General features: G+C 37.3%; 3 protein-coding genes across 4 annotated transcripts; all 3 read left to right on the plus strand.

Annotated features, from left to right (window-relative positions):
- Window positions 1–87: 87 nt before the first annotated feature.
- On the plus strand, window positions 88–9,558 carry LOC144644214 (26S proteasome non-ATPase regulatory subunit 13-like). Its single transcript, XM_078503648.1, has 16 exons — window positions 88–266; window positions 1,229–1,307; window positions 1,714–1,748; window positions 2,933–2,988; window positions 3,115–3,158; window positions 3,340–3,426; window positions 4,007–4,102; window positions 4,557–4,632; window positions 5,849–5,928; window positions 6,310–6,388; window positions 6,605–6,651; window positions 7,570–7,632; window positions 7,747–7,827; window positions 8,154–8,199; window positions 8,798–8,868; window positions 9,404–9,558. Exons 1-16 carry the CDS (start codon window positions 172–174, stop codon window positions 9,497–9,499), a joined length of 1,131 nt encoding a protein of 376 aa, XP_078359774.1. The 5' UTR covers window positions 88–171; the 3' UTR covers window positions 9,500–9,558.
- A 958-nt stretch (window positions 9,559–10,516) lies between these two features.
- LOC144644215 (uncharacterized) lies at window positions 10,517–15,067 on the plus strand. Its single transcript, XM_078503649.1, has 4 exons — window positions 10,517–10,730; window positions 12,288–12,381; window positions 12,553–12,629; window positions 12,950–15,067. The coding sequence occupies exons 2-4, from the start codon at window positions 12,312–12,314 to the stop codon at window positions 13,163–13,165; spliced, it is 363 nt and encodes a 120-aa protein (XP_078359775.1). The 5' UTR covers window positions 10,517–10,730; window positions 12,288–12,311; the 3' UTR covers window positions 13,166–15,067.
- Window positions 15,068–16,252: 1,185 nt separating this feature from the next.
- LOC144644216 (uncharacterized) lies at window positions 16,253–21,450 on the plus strand. 2 transcript variants are annotated; one of them, XM_078503650.1, is made up of 5 exons: window positions 16,253–16,468; window positions 17,970–18,047; window positions 18,633–18,941; window positions 19,800–19,924; window positions 20,537–21,450. In XM_078503650.1, exons 1-5 carry the CDS (start codon window positions 16,432–16,434, stop codon window positions 20,678–20,680), a joined length of 693 nt encoding a protein of 230 aa, XP_078359776.1. In that variant the 5' UTR covers window positions 16,253–16,431; the 3' UTR covers window positions 20,681–21,450. The 2 variants fall into 2 exon arrangements, with proteins under 2 accessions (XP_078359776.1, XP_078359777.1); XM_078503651.1 differs by lacking the exon at window positions 16,253–16,468 and adding an exon at window positions 16,603–16,668.
- The last annotated feature ends 230 nt before the right edge of the window (window positions 21,451–21,680 follow it).

Genomic DNA, 21,680 nt, shown 5'->3' on the forward strand with positions numbered 1-21,680 from the left:
CCTATTCAAGTTTTTGGCGGGAAACTGAACGCCGGCCGCCCGCTCCTGATCAAAAGTCAATTTCTTCCAACGATTGTTGACCGCTGCTCCAGAAACCGACGGCTCAATTTATTCCACGAGAACGCCATTTTAGAAATTTTATTGTAAATCGAGCTGAACTTTCGTGTAAAAATGAGGGATGTGAAAGGATTCCTTAGTAGGAAACAGAGTGAAGGAGGACCTTTGGCATCGGAATGGGTTGCTTTGGGTGAACTGTACGAGAAAAAGTAAGTTTTGTTCGATTTTGAGCGAGTTCAAGTTAACTGCTTAGTCATCGAGCTTTTTGTCAAAGTATTTCAGTTGTTGAAACTTCAATTGTGTTCGTGTCAGTCTCTTTTCCGTCTGATAGAGAATGTCGGCACATTTGCCAACAGATACTCTTTTAATATCTGTGTTAAAAACTTACATGAATCATTTGTTTTGCGACAAGAGTGATATTTTCAATTTGCATGATCATTCGTTGTATGTAGTCTTTATTAGACCTCAACTCAGCTTTACGATTTAATTTAATTTACTTCCCTTTTTTAAAAACTTTAAAATTATCTTAAACCTTACGCGTTACTTAAGCTTTGATTTCGTAATGTTATCTACCTTTTAAACCTCGAATTTTATTTTTAAGTTTGTATATAAAGCACATGTACTGGCTATACATGTAGTTCACTTACTATTTAAGAATAATTTTTTCTTACATTTCCTGTACTCTTGCTGAAGTTTGAATCAAACATGTGATACTCCAGTCCATAGCAATAATGACAGGGGATTTAATTTTCTTAGACATGTATCTGCAAGGGAAACTGAAAAAAGGCTGAATGATTCAGTTGAGATATTTCATGTGCATGTACTGTGCTTGTCATTATTTTTCATGTAACACACACTGAGCTTTTTTTCTGATGAAGGCATGACTTCACTTAATTATTAAGCTGGCCAATTTTTTCTGGTGACGTTTCCATATATTGGAACACAAAAACCAAACCTGAAATATAAAAACAATACAGTAAAAGAAAGCTATGACTCTAACTGAGGAAATACAAATTATACAAATTTTCTCAATGCTCATCAATGGTGCACCAGGACAGGTCCGGCTGTTTTTTTTGGAAAGTTGTGATAATTATAAGACGTTGCTTTTTTTCTTTGTTTTAATGACTGGGATGCGTAATATTGCAAAACATTGTAAAATGTTTTTCCTTAGGTTGTGGCATCAACTGACTCTAAAACTTACTGAGTTTGTCAAGAATGACCACTTTGCCAAAAATGGAGGACTTGTAGAGGTATAACAATATTTGCATACACTAGAAGTGTGTATATAACATCCTGTAAAGAGATGGTTATAAGAAAGAATACTGAAGAATAATGTCTGAACTCCTCTCCTTCTGTTTTTTTTACATCTTAAAAATATTGAAGAAAGGAGATATAGTTTTTTGGTTATTGTTGTTATGACAGGAGTTTAAAATAATGATAATAAAAAATAAATACAGGGTACATACAATCATGTAGACTCTTCTTTTTTCAATTTTGTTTGAAGTTGCTTACTGCTTATTATTGAGGTTAATAAAGGAGTAATAACAAATTCATACTCACAAAATGTATGTTACACGTACATGTACATCCTCATCATTCAGACTGTTTATGGTACTTAACTTTAAAATGTAAATCTTGTTTTGTTTTGTTTTCTAGATGTATGAAAATTTCCTTGCAGACTTTGAACACAGGTAATTAATGGAAAAGCTAAACACAGTAACGCACTCTAGAACCACGTTTTGGGATCAGGCAGTTTATTAAGATACTACACTTACATACAACACAAACGATATAGAAAATTGTAATACAATCTCAGAAATAAACCTACGATAACTAGAGGCCCATCAGGGCTTGTACTTAAAAACAAAACTGAAAATTATAAAACTCTAAATCACAAAGAAATTACAATACATAGATAAAATCATACACTGTAACTGCCATGGAGGTGGGAGGGTGGGAAAGCTAAAATGTAGGGGTGTAATGATACATTGAACTATCGATGCATATTTGCGATTGGGAGTGCTCCGATAGCGATGCATCAATGGCAAATTCAACTATCGATAACAATCGCGATAGTTTCATTAACTATCGATAGTTACGATAGTTTTCAAATGGTGTCCTCTAGCTAGTACTTTTTCCTTGATTGAAAAATACCCCTCTTGTTCTCTGCCGTTTTTTCTCGGCTTTCTGTTCGTTGTTTCAGAATCCGTACTGTACAACAAGCCATAAAAGCAAACTTCACGGACGTCGCTCATCTCCAGGGCCTTAACAGCCTTCAAAATTGTGGTTCGAAGAAAAACTCCACCCCCTCTGGGAGAAATAAATGATTACAACGCTATAAAGTCGTTAATTACAATACTATGGCAATAGTATCGCGATAGTGTGGTTCAATACAGTGTACAGGTCTGCGTGCAGCTGAGAGTGACTTGTTTTTTTTGTTAACAAGTACTAGCCTTGAGTGGGTTGCAGCTCATATTGACTGCAGTACCTGCATGCACATAACTTGAAAAGGTCATACTAATTGCCAAGTACATGTAGTGTTCATGTACAGTACCCTAAATATTACACATGTATATGTGTTACTATATATTGAGAGAGGAATCCACATCAGCTCTCACATGTTTGTTGTGGTTGTAATTTATCTGTGGTTTAAATTTGTTCAAACTTGTTTGATTTTCATTTCCCTTGTTTCAGATTATGATAATCAATGTGAAACAACGAACAATAAAAATTAAACTGGTTTGAAAAAATTTTAAACCAAAGAAAAAAAACTGTGTTCTAGCAGTGTCTGCTGTTTCTTATCAATGGTTGTTTCAAATTTAACTAATGAATGATGCTCTTAAACTAAAAGAGTTCTTTTTCTTTTTAACCCTAGAATAAACATGCTATCCCTCATGGAAATTGTGTTATATATCATAAAGGAAATAAAAGGTATGTTTTAACTACTTATAATAATTTATCATTGCCTGGTAGATATGAACATGTACAGTGTATACATGTACATTTTGTTTAGACTTGATTGTGGTAGCCACACGTTACTCTTTTCCTTCGTTTCAGAACCAGAAACTGCTATTGAGTTCCTAGAGAGGGAAAAAGAAAAGGTCTGATGTGCATCATTGTAATTTAATTTGTTATTTGTTTTCCAGTGTTTATGGTTTTCATTTTGCCTCACATGCCTTCCAGTGTATCCGGCTTACCTTCAGTGACAGTTCAATCATGTAATTTGCTGCTCTTGATGCAGAGTATGCATATTTCAACAAGCAAGATTTTTCTTTATTTCAGATCAAAAATGATATAGAGGCTGAAGTTCTTTGTATGACAGCCATTGGCAACATTAAACTCCAACAGAGCAACATGGAAGAAACAAAGGTGGGAATTTTTTGTTTTGTTTTTTAGTTTGTTATGTTTTGATTTTATGTGATCTCTCATAGAAAAATGTACAGTAGAGGTTTTCCATTTTTAAATGTACAGTAAGACTGTGCACGAGCCGTTCATCATCCGTGCAGAAAAAAATTCCATCTGTGCAAACGGCTAAGGTCATCCATTCTGAAAAAATTACCGGTACATGTACATCGGTGCGAACAGCTAAGGTCATCTATTCAGAATCCGTTTTCGCATATGAGATCACATATTATGTTACTTTTCCTTGACAACACTGCTTGTCAGTAAAGTTTATTGTTACTCCATATATACGTAAGTCATCCCTGCACTAGTTGTTGAAACGCTAAATGTGTGGTTCCTGAAAATATCCATACCCTCCCCTAAGGGTGTGGGGGTGGGTCTCAAAGCCACAATTTGGTAAAGAAAAGTATGAAGCTTAACTTGAATTTCCAAAGGGGTGGGGGATTTAAACCTAGAAGACTTCATGTGAGGGGTATTTTCTGGATATCTTCAAAGGTCTACAACATGTACACCTGGGTTTTAATGTTTTGCATAATAATTTTTGCAGGTGCTAGTTGAACAAGCCAGAGGGATGCTGGAGACCATAGATGGAGTGACAACAGTTCATGGAAGGTTTTATGAACTGTGCAGTAACTATCACAAAGTAAGTGTCACAATTTTTCACTTTCACCATAACGGTAGCAAATTATACTACTGGCTCATAACCTGCTTCGCACTCAAAGCACAGATAGGGGAAACTTACACACACAACTTACTCTAGCATTGTATGCATGTTGCTAGATACATGTATTTGTTTTAACAGAAAAATTTGAATCTTTCTTCTTCTGTAAAGGGTTATTAGATTTTGAAATGTAGTTGTCAACTTCTAGTAATGTAAGTGTCAGAGTTCTTTACATGGAATTTGTTTTGCGAAAAAGTAAATACTGTTAAAAAAAGGAAACGAAAATCATGTCTCTGAGAAGTATTCCTCTCCTCTTTGCCATGTGAAGTAAACTGTTTTCAAAATAATACAGGCAGCTGGTGTGGGTTTGTTGATGCCTGCATGTCTTGATTTGACTGTGCTTACAGTGTTTGTTTTTTTGTTGTTGTCATTTTAGATTACTGGTTCATATAATGATTACTACAGAGATGCACTTCGCTTTCTGGGCTGCGTAGAAATAAGTACCATGGCAGGTCAGTTGTGAATTTGAAAGTAAAATATTGTAAAAAATATATATTTTAAAATTTTCAGAGTGCAAATTCTGAGTTTCCATTATATTAAAGGGACCTTGTCACAGATTTAAGCCAAACTTAGGCATAGGAAATGACTGTCAAATTTGTTTAAATATCATAATTACCAGTAATAACCTTTTGAAACAGTGAAGGAATTATTATTTAAATAACACACCAAATGCAAAAGAAGGTACGGCTGGCCAAAAGTGATGAAGATTGAAACAGATTGCTTTATGTTTTTTTTTTTTAAAATGGCCCGGCAGAACAGTTTTTTGTCTACTTGTAACTTTGAATTATAGCACCCGGGAGACATATTTGACTGCAATGAAGCTATGGTTTTGTCATTTAGACTCATCAAATTAATTTCTTTGCAGACAATTTAGTTTCATACCGAATATTTGACCAAATATTATAGCATAAAATTAACTAAGCCGTGACAGTTTTGTACATTGTACCCATGATTTTTAAGCTAAAAATTACCCTGTCAGGTCAAGTGATCTAATATGCATAAGTCAACCACATAAATAGCCCTTATGCATGTTTATGTCAGACTGGCTAGTTTCACGACCAAGCCTCGCTTTCAAAGTGCAAACTTGTAAATTTTATTGTGAACGATATCTCAAAGCAGGAAAGATGAAAAGAATACCCATGTAAAAACTGCATGAAGGTGGAAGAAGGTTGGGAGTAATTCACGTAAACGAGGCTTGGTGGCGAATTTTGAGGATTATGACGTTGTCACACATAACTAATAAGGCCTATTTGACAAAATTGCAGACTTATTACATCAACATTGTACCCAGACTGACTCTGAGACAAATGCCTAATTAAATCTGAGTATCTTGGTGAATTTCCTTGAGAAGCACCTTTGAGGAACTTAGCAACAGGATTCTCCTTAAAATACTTTTTGTAGCATTACATGCCATTTGTTTACTCCAAATAACATGTGACAACCAACAATTTTGAATAAAATTGTCATGTGTTCTTTGACTTTAGGAGCAGTTGTAGGACTTGGTTAATAATTCGTGGAAGTGTGGGCTTTGAATAATTACATGTAGAGGGGCCACAATTAAATAGCTATCAACTGGCATATACATGTACATGTACATATACAATATAGTTGTTTATGTGTGAAATAATGCATGTGACATGATGTTCTCTGTTTTATTGCCACATGTAGCCGGTGAACAAGTTGACAGAGCCCTGCACCTTTCTTTAGCAGCTTTACTTGGAAATGATATTTACAACTTTGGAGAGTTGGTAGGTAAACGCTAACTTCTTTATTTCCCTCTTACTTGTGGCCAAGCAGTGACCACCATTTGGAGTTGTTTCCCAGTAGACCTAAGTTCAACTCCTCAGCCATGCTTGTAAATAGTACTGGTTTGCCTTTTGCCAGTTCGGATTTTTAACTTTGTTACGTTTAATTTGTAATATTTGTTTCCAATGTTTGAATGCCCAGCCCCATTAGCACTTGTAATAGATCAGTTACTGAGGGTAAACAAAATCTTTTTGGGGGATTGTTGGCAGCTTGTTCTTGGCCAGCGGTCATTACCTATCTTAGTTTTACCATTACACATATACTTGTACATGTACCGGTATATCTTAAATATTTTTAATTGTGTATGTTTGTTACTTTTTCAGTTAGCACATCCTGTGCTGCAGTCCCTCAAAGGAACAGAGCATGGATGGCTAATCGATCTTCTCTTTGCCTTCAACAGTGGTATGTACAACTGAAATAAATTCCTTGTTAGCTGATACATATTTACATTACATTGTAAGTAAGTACATGTACAGTAGCATTGATAAGCATCACATGAAGTAGTGTGTGTAAATTTATGTATTTGTCAGAGCTTTGTTGATAATGAGCTTTCTCAAACTTATGTCACGTTTTACGTGTACATGTACACTAGCTCTGAACCAGTCTGTTGTTTTGCAGGTGACTTGGCAAAGTTTGAACTCTTGAGACCTCAATGGCAGAAGCAGGTACTTCATGTAAATTGCCATAATTTTATGTTGTGGCTTTCATTGTACATGTAATTTTGATTTGATTTTTTATTTTTCATTGTCTTATATTTATTATCATTATCTCAGGGCTGCAAATAGTTTTTTTCACTTGAAAGTACAATGTCCTACTGAGACACCATCGTGGTCGTACAATGCAAAATTATTGTGGTCAGACATCACAAAAAACAAAAGATTGAATTTTATTTTAAAAAAACTGAGCTATCACTTGCCTAGCAATCTCTTGGGAGGTGCGGTGGCCTAACGGTTAGGGCGCTGGACTCCGGATCGAAGGGTCCGGGTTCGAGACCTGGCTGGGGTCATTGTGTTGTGTTCTTGGGCAAGACTTTTTACTCTCATAGTGCCTCTCTTCACCCAGGTGTATAAATGGCTACCGGCGAATTTAATGCTGGGGGTAACTCTACGATGGACTAGCATCCCATCCAGGGGGGAGTAGAAATACTCCTAGTCGCTTCATGCTACAGAAACAGGGATAAGCTCCATCCTGATGGGCCACTAGGCTCGTATGCAGACTTTACCCTATACAACATAGCCAGTAAGCCTTGAAATACAATACACTACTACATTAATTTTATTACATGTGATGGTGCACATTACCATATAGAGTCAAAAGATGACCATTACACAGCCATTTATAACCAGTGTAGTAGAAAACTGAATTGGGAAAAAGTCTTAGCTGCTTATACCTGCAGAAAAAAAGTTACCACTAGAGAACTAACTTTTCTTAGACACTGTGAGGGTTGTTTACAACCCTGCTAGCCGTGTACTACATCTGGTCGTGGGAAATCATGATTAGTTTCTACCAGCACATACATTGAGAATATTGTGTATCATGTCTAGTGGATATAATTAGATCAATTTTAATTTGCTGTTTTACAGGCCGACTTAAACCGCAACTACAAGAACCTGAGACAAAAGATCAGCCTGCTTTGCTTGATGGAGGTCTGTTTTTTGTGCAATTTCTCTTGCTCTTGCAGTAATTCCTTGTGTAAATAAGTGTAAATAAGGTTTCATGCTTTTTGAATTAACAATCATTTCGTTTCTTTCTTGCAACAGTTGACATTCAAAAGGCCCTCAAACGACAGAAACCTTACATTTGAAGTGATAGCAAGAGAAGCACAGTTACCCCTTGAAGAGGTTGGTAAAATAATGAATTACTACTGAACATCCTACACAGACATTTCTTTTGTCACCCAATCACTGACATGAGTGTCAAGCTAAGTGCTGCTAAACTAATTTATTGTATTATGGTGGTTCAACTTTTCCTATGCTTTCGTTTGGGGCTTGACCGTTCCCTCCCCCTCCCCTCTCCTCTGAATGGTCTAGAGAGAAGTGACTGAAGACTGAAAGGCAAAAAGTGGCTAGCTCAAAAATCCAGTAAGAGAAATACATGCAAAAAACTAAAGAGAATGCTTGGGTTTGAATCAGACTACATGTAATCTGCTTCTGTTTCTTCATCACAGGTTGAGCTTCTTGTAATGAAAGCTTTATCCCTTGGCTTAGTAAAAGGTAGGATACTTTCTATATTATATGTATTTAATCCCGGGGGGGGGGGGAGGACTCCCATATGAAAGAGACGGGGTGCTCGTCATCTCGCTTAGGGGTGTAAATTTCGGATTTTCGTCTCGCCGGTATATTTAGCCACCAAGGTCCCGTTTAGAGTTGCATGCAAAAAACTATAGAAATATATCAGTTCTAATGGTATCTTTTAGGGGTCAAAAAAGCGTGAGTAACGCCCAGATTGGTCTCTTTTAGGGGTTTAATTCAAAATTTCATCCAACGAGCATCCCTGTCCGTTTGATATGGGAGTCCCCCCCCCCCCAGATTTATTCAAACATTGTTTTTGTTTTGTGTGTTTGACAAGCAGTATGCTTTACTGTAAAGTCATATTTTTGCTACCCCTCTGAACGTAAAACATTTTATGTAATGCACGAACAAGCCGGAAATAGAAGAAATTACATTGTTTTTACTTTTATCATTACTTAGTATTTATTTTTTATCCAGGCAACAAATTTGCGACAAGTTAAACGTATTCTCCATTACCCTTCTAGATAAAAATAAGTGTCACAATCACTTGACTGTCAAAAAATGTTTCATTTGTCACCAGGCTCCATTGACGAGGTTGAACAGATGGTTCACATGACCTGGGTACAACCACGAGTACTGGACTTGAATCAGGTAAATGTAAACACCTTTAATTCTGCTGTGCGTGTTTTTGTTTCCGCAAAGGAGATAATAGTTGTATAAGGCAGTGTGAAAAGCTATGATTAGTTGGGGTCATGAGTTTTATGCTTTAATGGAGATGAACTCTTTAACATCAGTTGCATGCACATCTTAGACCCCGTCCACGCTATTCCAGATAAAATTGAAAAGGCATCTCTTTTTCTCCGGATAGGCCAACCGTCCACAGTAACACGGAGTTTTCTGTCACCAAAAACGATCGTTTTCAAATTTATCCGGATTATGTGGACGGAAGACCTTTTATCCGTTGACAAGGCAAATCAAATCTCCGTTTTTAAATTTATCCGAATCGGTGTGGACTAGGCCTTAGGTTCACGAGCTCTTTCTAATTCAACTTCTGTTGTAAGAGTCCATAAATTGTTTTTGTTGTTGAGATAATGAATAGCGTTCCAGCCTTCATCATGCAGCTACACGTAGTGAACCCACATTGAAGACACAAGTGTGTTGACGTTCCTTTGCTTGTTTTCTATAGATCGCGCACATGAGGGATCGTTTATCAGAGTGGTGTGATAAGGTCAAGACTCAAGTGTACTCTGTTGAAGACCAAGGTCCCGAGCTGCTGGTGTAAATAAGGCTTCTCTACTGTCATAATTGTGATAAATAAAGATTGTCAACGTTTTGATTGTTGCTAGATGTCTAATCTGTCTACATGGGTAAAGGGTAGGGGAGTGCAAAAGCAAGAGTCGGGTTTCCTGCCCAGCAAGATAAACGGCCAATACCATTTTCTGCCTGAATTTTCCGCTCGGAGACTAAGCACCAGCTTTCGGTGTAAGAATGATTTCTCCACTTCCGGTTTTGATTGTACCCGAACATCACTTGCTATTCTATTCCTTTCAAGGGAACATGTAAACTAACAAATGAGCCGGTCATTTGTGAGTTTACATAGAAGCCAGTGAAGTAAGGCTTGCCCGCAATTCGCCACTTTAGAAACGAGAAGAAACTGAGCGAGTCTCGGCTGGCGGTTGCTTGTGGGATCGTTACTCAGGACAGTATGGCTTCTTATCTTTTTGTCCCAGCAACGTTCCCACAAGCCACTGTGCCTCAGTCATCGTATTGGTAAATGATCATTAGTAAATGAGAGACTTGAGCTATACGATAACTCTGGTAATTCACCCAATGAGTTGTTAACAAAACCTGCCATTTGCATGTCAGGAGTTTTGAGCCACCTCGTCGCCAGTTTTCTTGTTGCATAGAATATGCTGTAGCGACCTTTGATACAAAGTCCCTGGTCTCAATGGTCCAGGCTTTCGTTTCTGAAAAAATTTGCACTCGATTCCTCTTCGTTCAGATAATTGGCCCATTGATGGGCTAGTACTCCAAACCAACAATCAGTGCGAGTATTTGCTCAAGAAAGTTTCCCGCTTGCTATGCATTCTTGAAGTTGTGCTCAGACAAAGATTGTTACGTAGAATCGAATGTTATTTACAAAGCGCATGTCTAAAAATAGTCGTTTTTTTCCGACGCAATTGTTTTGAAAAATTTCGTTAGCTGCGCGGGTGACTCAAGAAAATGTTGATGCTAGAGAGGCATTTTCTACGTTGTTTATTGCAGGTTTCCCAATAAACATTCTTTGAAAGAGCACGTAACGTAAAAACATCACACAGGGTTGAAACAAAACAATTTACGTTCGATCAAACAAAAGAATTGCGCGCTCTCTGAGAAATCGATGCAAAAAGAACATAGAAAGAGATATACATTGGTTGGCTAACAGTGTTTAAGCAGTTTGTACATTACGAAAGCAAAACAGGAGGATTTGTGCTGGAAGGCGATTGAAAAAGCAGGCAAATAAACGGCAAAGTGTAAGTAACATGATTGTTGACTTTAACGTCAAAAACCTTTGTTCCCGAAAAAGCTTTCAACTCTAACAATATAAGGAGGAGCAATTTGTTAAATTGCTTCTCTAACTTCGTAACGTCTTAGTTAAATTTGTATTATATGAATGAAGTGTGTGTTAGTCTTTTAATGGTACTCTGCGAACTATTTAAATAACACATTCATTAAACTGCCTTTAGTCTGATCTTATTTAACGGAAGACAACTAAAATGATCAGTGTACCGCCCAACGCGGTACAGGTTGAACCGTGAAAGGCTTTTTGAGATAGTTGGCTGCGTTTTTCTGTGGATATTTCGATGACAAGTAAATGTATGTGACCGTAATATCGAAAATTCTCCTCACAGGTTGCAATTGATTGTTGATGGTTTGTAACGCACGTGCGCGAACTCACGAGTCAGGACATCAATGTCAAGACAATAGTCTTCATTTTAACGATCCTTATCAACGTTATGGTTTCTACTTGCAGCTTTCTTCGATTTCCGATTTGGAATTCCAATTCGCTTCTCGACATATGATATATCATTTGATTCTACGTTTAAATTTAAAGATATACTTTCTTAGATTTGGTCGTTAGTTTTGGCTGCATGTTTGTGCTGTAAGTAGCAGTTAAACTTCACCCTGCTTTTCAGTCTTCGGATATGGAAGTCTATTCGGTTAATAAGATGTTGTTCTTAATGTTCTTTTTTTCTCTATATCACTGCTCCGTTCTGCAGTCGTGCTCAGAAAATACTTATTGCTATAATTTTAATTTATTTCTTTATGAGGATTAGCTTTATTATAAAAACACCGTTATGCTTCGAATTCTAGTAGCAAGTAAAAAAAACACTTGTTAAATAAGGTATTTCGAATTGAATCGACATTGTGACGTTCCTGGAACTGAAACTGAATCTGACGTTCTACCTACTATTTCGTTGGACGTACGTCACAGCAATCGAAACAAGAAACGTCAGCCTGACAGACAGGGTCCATTAATCTTACCAACTAGTATTCAAACCAGTAACAACTTGAAGTACAAGCCGATGTGACGGTTTATGTATACTGCAGTGAAATTTACTTAATTGCACCGTTGGCAATCTACCCGTTTTGGACAATTTGGTTTGTTTTTCGTTGTATACGTGATCACGTTAATCCTTAGACTCTATATAGGTCGAAAGCGAACTCTATTCTCATAAAGACGATTTTGCAAAAGATGAGAAATTCACAAGTCTATTTATTTGCCACCTCCACTCAGTAAAGTACAAATATAGCGCAAAACGTAAGTTATTTGTCATGAAAGCCGAACTGTCGGTTAAACAGGTTTAATAGTTATATTCCTTCTAGTTATCTTGACCGCGTGGAACCCAAGCAAAGTTCAAAGTTCTGATTTTTAGAAAAGAAAAACGTCGGACTATAAATTCTTTCTAGACACTTGTATTGTTACTCACCTCTACCATCAGCTAAAAATACGAAACGACTAGTAAAACTATGCGGCGATACTACACACTTAAAACCTTATACGATATGTTTATTTTGCTCCTTAACAGCGATGTAGGCTGTGCAGTCCCATAATGCACTCGTCGATTTGGGGCTCAGTTCTCGTCATTCTTCTCTTGCTCCTTGCGGTACAGTATGGCAACGGTAAGCAAGTAACACTTCCGTGATTTTTAGCATGACAGAACGTAGTTGTAATTCTCTTGTATTGTTATTTAATTCTTGATAATCTTTCGGGCCCTTTTCAAAGCCTACACTTTGTGTCGTAGGGACCAGTTCACGAAGATTGTTGTCATTATAACGTTGTTCTTTCATTAGGCAAAACGAACGCTCAAGAAAAGGACCTCGTGGACTCCGATGGTGAAGAGGTCGAAGAGGAGAGAGAGTCTCAGAGGGTAAAAACGGCACATACAATTAAATTCTTACATAAGCTTATATTACACTGAAAAGGTTATCATAATAGGCCCCATTATAATACGGGTAAGAACCGATGTTTGGGTGAAACTTCAGAGGTGAGACTTTAATTAGCGGTGCACCTTGAAAAAAATGCCCAATTTTTTTTTTCAAGTATGTCTTTAAAAAATCCGTTTTAATCTTCGACATTTGTATTCATCCTTGTTTATTTTAACATTTTCTCAATTTGAATGTAGTTTTGCACATCAACAATTTCTTACAATATCGCAGCGTTTGACATCATTACTTTTTAACTTTACAGTCGGAGATCCCTCGACACCACCGCAGCCGTGAAGCACACGCCCGTCATAACAGGAGAGCCGAGCGAGGCCGCTACCGATCCGTTTTAGCTGTAGGCGTGGGTTGTGCAGTGGCCGGCGGCTGGATTTGCTTGGCAACAGTTGTTTATGTGGTGCGCTATCTTCGCGCCAAAAAGAATGCGGGTGCACGTGATTCTTCGTCTGAAAACTTGCTGTGATTGGTCAATTAAGAGGAAGAACGAAACAATGATTTCAACATTGAATTTGCTGGAAACTTTACAAGATTCATCATATTTTCACGGTGATACCGAGAGTTAAACAAACATAAAATGTATACGTTACCTAAGGCCCGCTTTGATTTTTCCACTTTGGCTAAGCGTTTCGGTTATTTCGTAAATGTACTATTTCAATGGGTAATTGAAGCGAAGATAACATAATTTTCGATAATTGGGATATGAAAGTTTCAACTTGGCTCCGAGGCTTTGGGGAATAAAACAAAGAAATTATTCATTCCACCCTCGACCCGTCGATGAGATATATTTTTCTTTATTCCCCGGAGCCTTGAAGACAAGCTAGAATTTTAATATATCGAAATGGGCCTATAATTGAATAAGAGAAACTAGCATAAAATGTTCCAGTCGTATAATATCTTGTATGTACATATTTACTATTTATAATATTTAGTTCAAAATGATTCCCACGGAAGAGTGATAAGACATTTTCAGAATTACTGAGAAAGGAAGCATTTTACAAATATGATCAGTCAAGGTTGCATAGATGTTCTGGATTATTTAATACAGAGCTATTTCAGGAAATGTTGTCGGGAATTGCTTACGCCTCGACGGCACCGAGTGAGTGATAATCTCGGTATTCATAAGATTAATTTTGCATATTGGTGGAAAATAAATCGCCAAGTTCTGCCCTCAAGAAATCTTTTGTTTTTGAAGTTTTTTTTTTCATTTTCTCGGGAAATTGGGATGTTAGAAAATTCTGCTAAAAGTTTGGCTGAAGGTAGCGTGTTTAAAACAAAACGGACTCCTTATTTGGTTAATCTCATTAGTGTTTAGCTACCCCTTTCCACCTTTCGGGCTGGTCGTAAAGGCTTTAAAAAGCTTTCATTTAACAACCTTTGTTGAAATAGCTGTGTGTAAATGTTACCAGAAGTTCAGGATTATGAACTTTTGATGTTACCGAATATATATTTCTTAACATGGATTATCTCATCCTATTATTAATACATCCATATACGGTGTTGGTTTAAAGAATAATAATAATAATTATAATAATAATAATAATAATAATAATAATAATAATAATAATAATAATAATAATAATAAGAGTCTTGGTTTTAGGCCATCGTAATATAATAAAAATATAACACAAACAGCGGTGATAAACATTATGAAAAATCGCATTTTTATAAACTTGACGTTTCGTGCTTTAAGGCCCTCACTAAATGTGACCATCCATCAGCTATTGCTGATCACATAAAAACCACAGGCCATAACATCAAATGGGATCATTTTGAAATCCTTGCGTCAGGCAAAACTGACCTCCACTGCAAGATTAAAGAGACCTTATACATTCATGAACTACAACCTTCTTTAAATGCCAATGTCGGCAGTGAGAGGTTGTTACTTTATTAACCTAAATGTAAATATTAAGTTACTGCTGAAGATCAATTGTCTCAGTCTAGGTTCCAGACCCCTTTAATAACAATATATAAATAGTTGCCAAAATTTTAACGGTCTTACTTTTGAAAATGTATGTAGCTTAGCATACGAAACGTCAAGTTTATAAAAATGCGATTTTCATAATGTTTATCACCGCTGTTTGTGTTATATTTTTAATAATAAGAGTATGTGGTTTCCACCTGCGTATTCGTTGAAAGTGAATTGATTGTGTAAGTGTTATAATTGTGTGTCGATTTCGTTCATAATTAATGGAGAGTATGAGAAAGCAAGACGTTGCAGATCGAACTGAAAAGAACTGCAGAACATTGTCATGTGACGCACGAATCTACAAAAAGATTCAATTAGATAAATTACTCCCTGGTAGAATAGCTGTAGTTATGCGAAACAGTATGATAGGTGAACGAACAAATAAATTTTGAAAGAAAATATTTGTTTCTGATTTGCACTTTGTGCTTGGGTGGCGAGTGGGGGGAGGGGGGACACGTTAAGGAAGCTTAGGTGGTGGGTTCCGCTGAAGTCTTGTTTGAGATAAGGCACCTTATTTTGTAATGTAACTCTGTTTAAGAGGACAATCCAGGTATTACATGTTGTTAAAAAAATATGTCGTTCTGTTTCTATCAAGACCTACCGAACGCCTTGTCGCTGACGGAACTTAAGTTACAAAGGTAATTTGACTTCTGATAGTACAGTAGCTGCAGACATAGCCTGTTCAACATTTACAGCGAAGAATCTCGAGGCAACCCTGACTGGTTAAGAGTTACATCGCGAGAAATAGCCCATGGAAATTAGGTAATGAACGTTTATTCGTTTGTCTCACGATAGAATCGCTTTGAGATGTTGATCGCGACGTTTCGACTGCAATACTGCTAGTCTTCATCAGGCGATGAGGTCGATTGTTTACGCGTCGCTATTTATGCACGTTGGTTCGCTGTGATTGGTGCATTTCGATCCTCATTATTGTTCCGACTAACAGATGATGTTCCCTCATAGGTCCGCTTTGTACTGGTGTAGTTGAACGGCTGTTATGCTTTCTGATCGTAGGTATCCATGCTTCAGGAATTTCAATTCCGCTATCTCTATTGATGTTATTAGAATGAAGTCTTATTTGGAAATTGTAATCATTTCATTAAAAAAAAAACAGTACGCCGCACCTCACTCCGATGGGCCAACAACATTGTAAGCTTCTATGAGATATTAGACGAACAATCAAAAACCTTGTATGTTGCTAGTTTTAATAACAACCTTTTTGTTTTTCTAACAACAGTTTGTTGCTAAACACTTCTTGAATGACAGCATTCATATCTGCATACCCATGTTATCATGGTGTCATAAGGATTCGTCACTTGGCAATTACTGTCCAAACTTGCGGGAAGTCTTCGAGAAGGGTATCAGCAACTTAATGCCGGTTTGCAAAGCCAACTGGACAGACGAAGGTTTTCAATTTGTGCAACGCGCACGATCTAATATAATCCATGAGTGGATAGCAAAGAGGAATGGGCTTTGGACTTGACAATCGGGGCTCGGAAATTCAACGAATGTCGATTTCGCTAGATCATCGTTGACGCATCCGAAGAGTTTCCGAAGGCTGTTGTCCGAGCGAAATAATGTTAACACTATGTTGTGGCAAGCCCTTGTCACCTCAAAGATACGTCACATCAGTTTAGCAACATCACTGCGAAAACCTCTCGGGCTCAGCGTGAAGTCTGATATAGAGCATTTCAACCGAGTAGGGTAACTGATCGCCCGGATGAAGCCAGCTACACGCAAGAGACTACTTCTAAACGCCAAGCATGTCTGTTTACAGGAGATTTTTGTGCGATTTACAAGGTGATATTAATGACACATTTACTGTTGCAATTCATTCTATAGACATTGTTACTGTCATAACATACCAGTCGTCACTGGCAGGTACTATTCTGCCCTCCGTACTGCGCACGCTCTAGGTTCAATTTATTAGTAATGGTCTCTAGGGAGGTGAGTGACTTCATCTTTGACTGAAAACTCTTCAAAAATCGCGGATTTTCTCGGTAAGTAAATAGAGATTTTCATGATTTAGTTCATTGTTATTGATTGTAAAGCAACGCTTGTTAGATCATGCAAAACGTTAACTTAAAACCTCAAAAATATTGTCAACAACAGTATGGTCCGTGATCGCGCGCACAAGTCGTGTAAGAGTTTGCCAGTCGGCTGAGATCAACACTTTGATTTTTTGTTAGACAAGAGAGTACCTATCATAAGTTTCCATTTAGCTTCTCTTTGGAGGAAAAAACCGAAATGGTTAAAGAGAATAAAGATCAAAAATACACAGCAATGTAAACTACGAATATAATTTTGACATTGTCAAGTTCAGTTGAGTTGTTATTCTGGTGCCTTATTCACGGTTCGTTGTACAGCTACATGTTTTTTTTTTCAGTTTGTAAACAGTTTTACTGCGTTTTTAAAAAACAATTTTAAACTCAGGGAGCTTTGAGTCATTTTAATTTTTAACAACTATTTAAAAGCCTCGCGAAATCTGTAAAATGGAATAACATGTGCTTATGTTCCGGAAAATTGATTACAAACATCCAATACAAAACGTAATAACACAATCATCTTAATTGGCCAGTTTAAGGGAGCGTAAAATAAGAATTGAGATTAATTACGCTTACATGAATTTCGCTTCATCTGGTGCACACCTCTTATGAGAAGGTCAGTTTATTTCAAAAAAGGCTAAGTTGGTTAAAGCATCGCAACCTTGGATAAACGGCCGAAAAACCTGTTTGATCTGGGCTGTCTTGTTTAGATAGAGGTTAGGACAACCGAAATAAAAATTGCTTGAAATGATAGTGTAAATGATTTAGTAAACGGTATACCATGTTTCCAGTTTTACGCCCAAATACAGATCGCGACTTTTGTGAATGTATGCCAAATGATGAGTTGAGATTTTGGTCACCGAAACTCGGTAAGGCTTGTCTTCTGGGGTTACCTTCAGTTCGTACATATTAGAAGACATCACCTAACGTTCTGTAAGTTATATAAGTTACAGGGTTAATAATCATCGCACAGAATACGCTGCACAACATTATTCCCTGCGTTTGCAAAACTTGGTGCGCACTCGACTTCTACCTGCAGAGTGTGTATGTGTGGGTGGGACTGTGGCGAGACCTTCCACCTACCGGGCATGCAGGGGAAGGGAGAGAAAGAGGGACTGTAGGACAGTCTTAGAGCAGAACATGGCTGCATGGTTATTATTGAAGTACATTAGAAAAAATATTCATTCTGTTGTAGTTATATGAGTGATAAAAAGGGTTCTGACGCTTTCCTTTTGGCTTCTCTTTTATCTGAATAGACGGTGGGGACAACGAAGACATGGAGACTGGTTTAAATCTGGCTTGTTTATTTTTACTTTCACTATTTAGTATCACAGGTAAGATAAAAAGTAATTTTGTAAGCAACTGCTAGCCCGATAACAACAGTACTCCGTTTGCTATAGCTTAGCTCATTTGATTTAACTAAAAGTATACATCACCCTTCCCAAACTCAATTGACAACTGATATTATACGTTGTGAGTTTATGTGCATACACGTTTGCTATCATTCAGGCCTTCTCAGTCTAGTTTTTCGCAGTTATTCCAGTCTGTCAAGTTACATTATTGCTTCTTTTTTCTCAATTTTACATCAATTTCTACTTGTGAAAGTGATTAATGAAGATATTAATAATAATAATTTAATATTTATAATGCGCAAATCATACATGTAAAAAATTATTAAATGCTCAAAACTAATTAAAAAATTCTTAAATTAAAATATTTAACAAAACACAAATATGAAACTAAGGTAAGTAAATATCAAGTAAAGTAAATCATCGCAGTGTATTTCCAATTTAAGCAATTGGAATAAAGAAGCCCGAGAGAAAAATCAGGGCTTTAACGGGATTCGAACCCCGTTGACCTCCGCGATTCTACTTGTGTTTAAAAGAATAGCTAACATGATTATTCTGCTCCTCTATTAGCCGCAAATCTCGAACTGATCTCGTCTGACAAGACACCTTGTAAGAAAAGTGCAGTAAACTACAATGTCACACTCAGCAAAGGCGCCAAGGCTGGAAAATATTACAAAATGGCAGGAATTCACAAGATGGACGAATGTCTAGGACACTGTTGTGGGTCTAAGAGATGTGACGTTGCCTTCATGGTGAATAAAAACTGTTATCTAGTCAAGTGTTTTAATTCAGACTCGTGTGCCATCAAGCAGTCCGATAATTCCAAGTTTGACACGATGCTTTCTGTGGTGTCTAAATCAAACGCAAAGGAGACAAAAGGTATGCCCGCTCATTTTCTGCATAGCACTATTTTATGATTTGTTTTCTCATTTTGCCAAAAGTTATAAAAATATAAATTAACGTTAATGTAAAGAGTGACGTTTCTCCCAAAGAAAGATATACTTTTGAGAAAAGTACCAAGAAGAATTTTTATTCCTCGTGTAGTATTATTTTCTCACCAACGCCCTTCTTGCGTTTTAACCAGATATGCTTCTGTTTTAACTAAATAGCTAACGCCTACCTATTTAGTTGGCAGTTCTCAATTACCGTACTTGTGCATTTATATTATGAAATGGTTATGCCTACGCAGCGTTATTTTCATTTATTTCTGTCTAGCCTCATAGCCCAGTCAGTCGACTGGTTCAACTAGAATTGTCTTCTCCGAAACTTCTGGATTCCGGTTAAATATTTGCCCTTGTAGTATAACTTCTTTGCTGGTGTTAAAGCTCGTCGGTTAGCACTCCAAATGATGCTTAATCACTTCTATCGCCGACACCTTGTTTGATTAGCCTCTCGTTTGTTTGATTCGGTTATCATCATGAAGACATAAACATATTTGCATGATGGTGAAGAAATTATTCTACATGACACGAGCGTCGGACAAAGAAAAAATCTGACTGGTCCCCGACGGGAATCGAACCCATGGCCTCCCAGATACCGGTTGGGCGCTCTAACCAACTGAGCTACGTAAGACTCGCTGTGAGCTAGGCCATTTACTAGGTTGATAAGTGACACGCGTCCTGCATACTGCTAGGATCAGCAATGTCGAAATCATCAAATTTGTAGTAAATAATAAAGCATGGTAGATGGTAGATTTTAAGCTCGGTGATAAAAAATCTTTGATCTTTCATCACACAGGAGAAGGAAAAGGGGAACCTGCTATGGAGGAAAACCTTCAGGAGAAGGCTTCTGGAACAGAAACCACAGACCCTTTTATTGTTGACAAAGGAGAAGATGACATGACCACAGTGACTGCTTTTGGGGTGAGTTGGAGCTTTTTACTGTGTAGTCACTACGGCAAGACGGTGAGATGAAGACAGAAACCGCAATCGTCCTTGGGGCCACCTTATGTCGAGGCTAATAAATTTAGGTTTAAACAAAGTTACAGTCCTTTATTAAAGCAAGTCTAGCCATCCTGGCCAATTTAATTCAGTGGCAACATATTCGTTGGTAGGCGAATTGATAGAATATAAATGTGATTGCAAGATGCTCGTGTGCGTCGAATTCCTTGCAACTGCAACACGCTCAAGTCACAGAAGGTGAAGAAACAGCTGTGTTCACGCTGGGCATTCTTTATGACTTGGCATAGCACAGTGTCGACCTTTTCTCACAATTCCAAGCAGTTTAGTATCAGCATTGTATTTATACTCAAAACCTTAGCATATTGTCAAGCCTTGTGAAGAGAATGAACGCATTCTTTAACTTGGGATATTTCCTTCATTTACAACCAAATTCTCAGAAATTGGCAAAAGGTATCAAAAATCAAAATGTGACTCTACTATACAGTATGGTTAGAAACTATAGAAAGCTGTGTACATTGTCAATAGTGTTTTAGACACTTCAAGACTTAAGATGTTTTTGACAATGTTTTGTAGACTGGAAACACAAAACGATCAAAGCGGTCTTCTGATGTAATCGACATGGTGGTAGCGATCGGCTGCGGAACTGTGGCTGTTGCAGTGGGCGTGGCTGGTGTCATTGTGATGACAAGACGTTTGATTGACAACAACAAATCATGATTTACAAGCTGACGTGAGACAAATGCTGGGCGTGTTCACACGAATTGTAAAAGAGTACTGTCGCGAACTGTTTGCTTTGTAGAACATTATTGTCAACCATTCAAAACTGTAACAAGAATTTACTTGGAAGTAAGGATGATTATGGATAGCGGGAATTGAAATGGGTCGCAAAACGGACAAAATTGAGAACATATTGTTGTCAAGCTTTCAAGTCCGGTTAGGAATGCTTTAAACGCATGTAAAGTTAGTTTTCCCAAGTGAGGAAATATTTTATTCACTGCGTATAACATTTGAGTGGTAACAGTCTCAGATCAGCCTTTCTTTTACACTGTAGAGCTTATAGGAATTTTGCTAGAGCAGCTGTTAAAAAACAGCTTCAAAACCTTTAACATTATTTTTGTAATGGTGCATTATATATTAATATTTTGATTTTTAAACTCGTATAGGTTTTGTTTTAAACAATTGCTATCAACCCTTGTAGTAGGGGCGTCTTTTTATAAAATGCATTTCAAAACTTAAAGGACCTAAGATCGTTGAATACAAAACTAAATTTATGACAAAGCACAATCATCGATATTCTGCCGATACTGTCTTTGGTGTACAGTCGACCCTCTCCTTACGGAGACCATAATAATAAGAACACGTCTATATAAAGGACAGTCTCATTTGGGTCCAGAGAAATCAGAATCTCTACCTCTGTAATGAGTCTTTAATACAGACAATAGTAAAATGATACAAATCATGCATTAAAGTGTTGTTTTATTTACGTACATTGTCTTTGGTTTGGTTTATCAGTAATAGTCTCAGAGAGACGTTTTGCGTTGTGAGTCAGCTTTTTGCCCTTCGTTATTATCCCCGTCGGGTTTAGCCCAAGATCTTCAAGATTTATTGCAAAAGTTGTACTCAGTAAATGGCGCCATAGTGTTCTAACCGGCTAACCGCAAGATCACGTAAATGGCCAACTTGTTAGAGGAAGGTCATTTGCATATGAATACAAATA

The sequence above is a fragment of the Oculina patagonica genome, chromosome 2 (assembly GCF_052425735.1).
Source record: "Oculina patagonica isolate OP01 chromosome 2, crgOcupat, whole genome shotgun sequence".
Lineage (NCBI taxonomy): Eukaryota > Metazoa > Cnidaria > Anthozoa > Scleractinia > Oculinidae > Oculina > Oculina patagonica.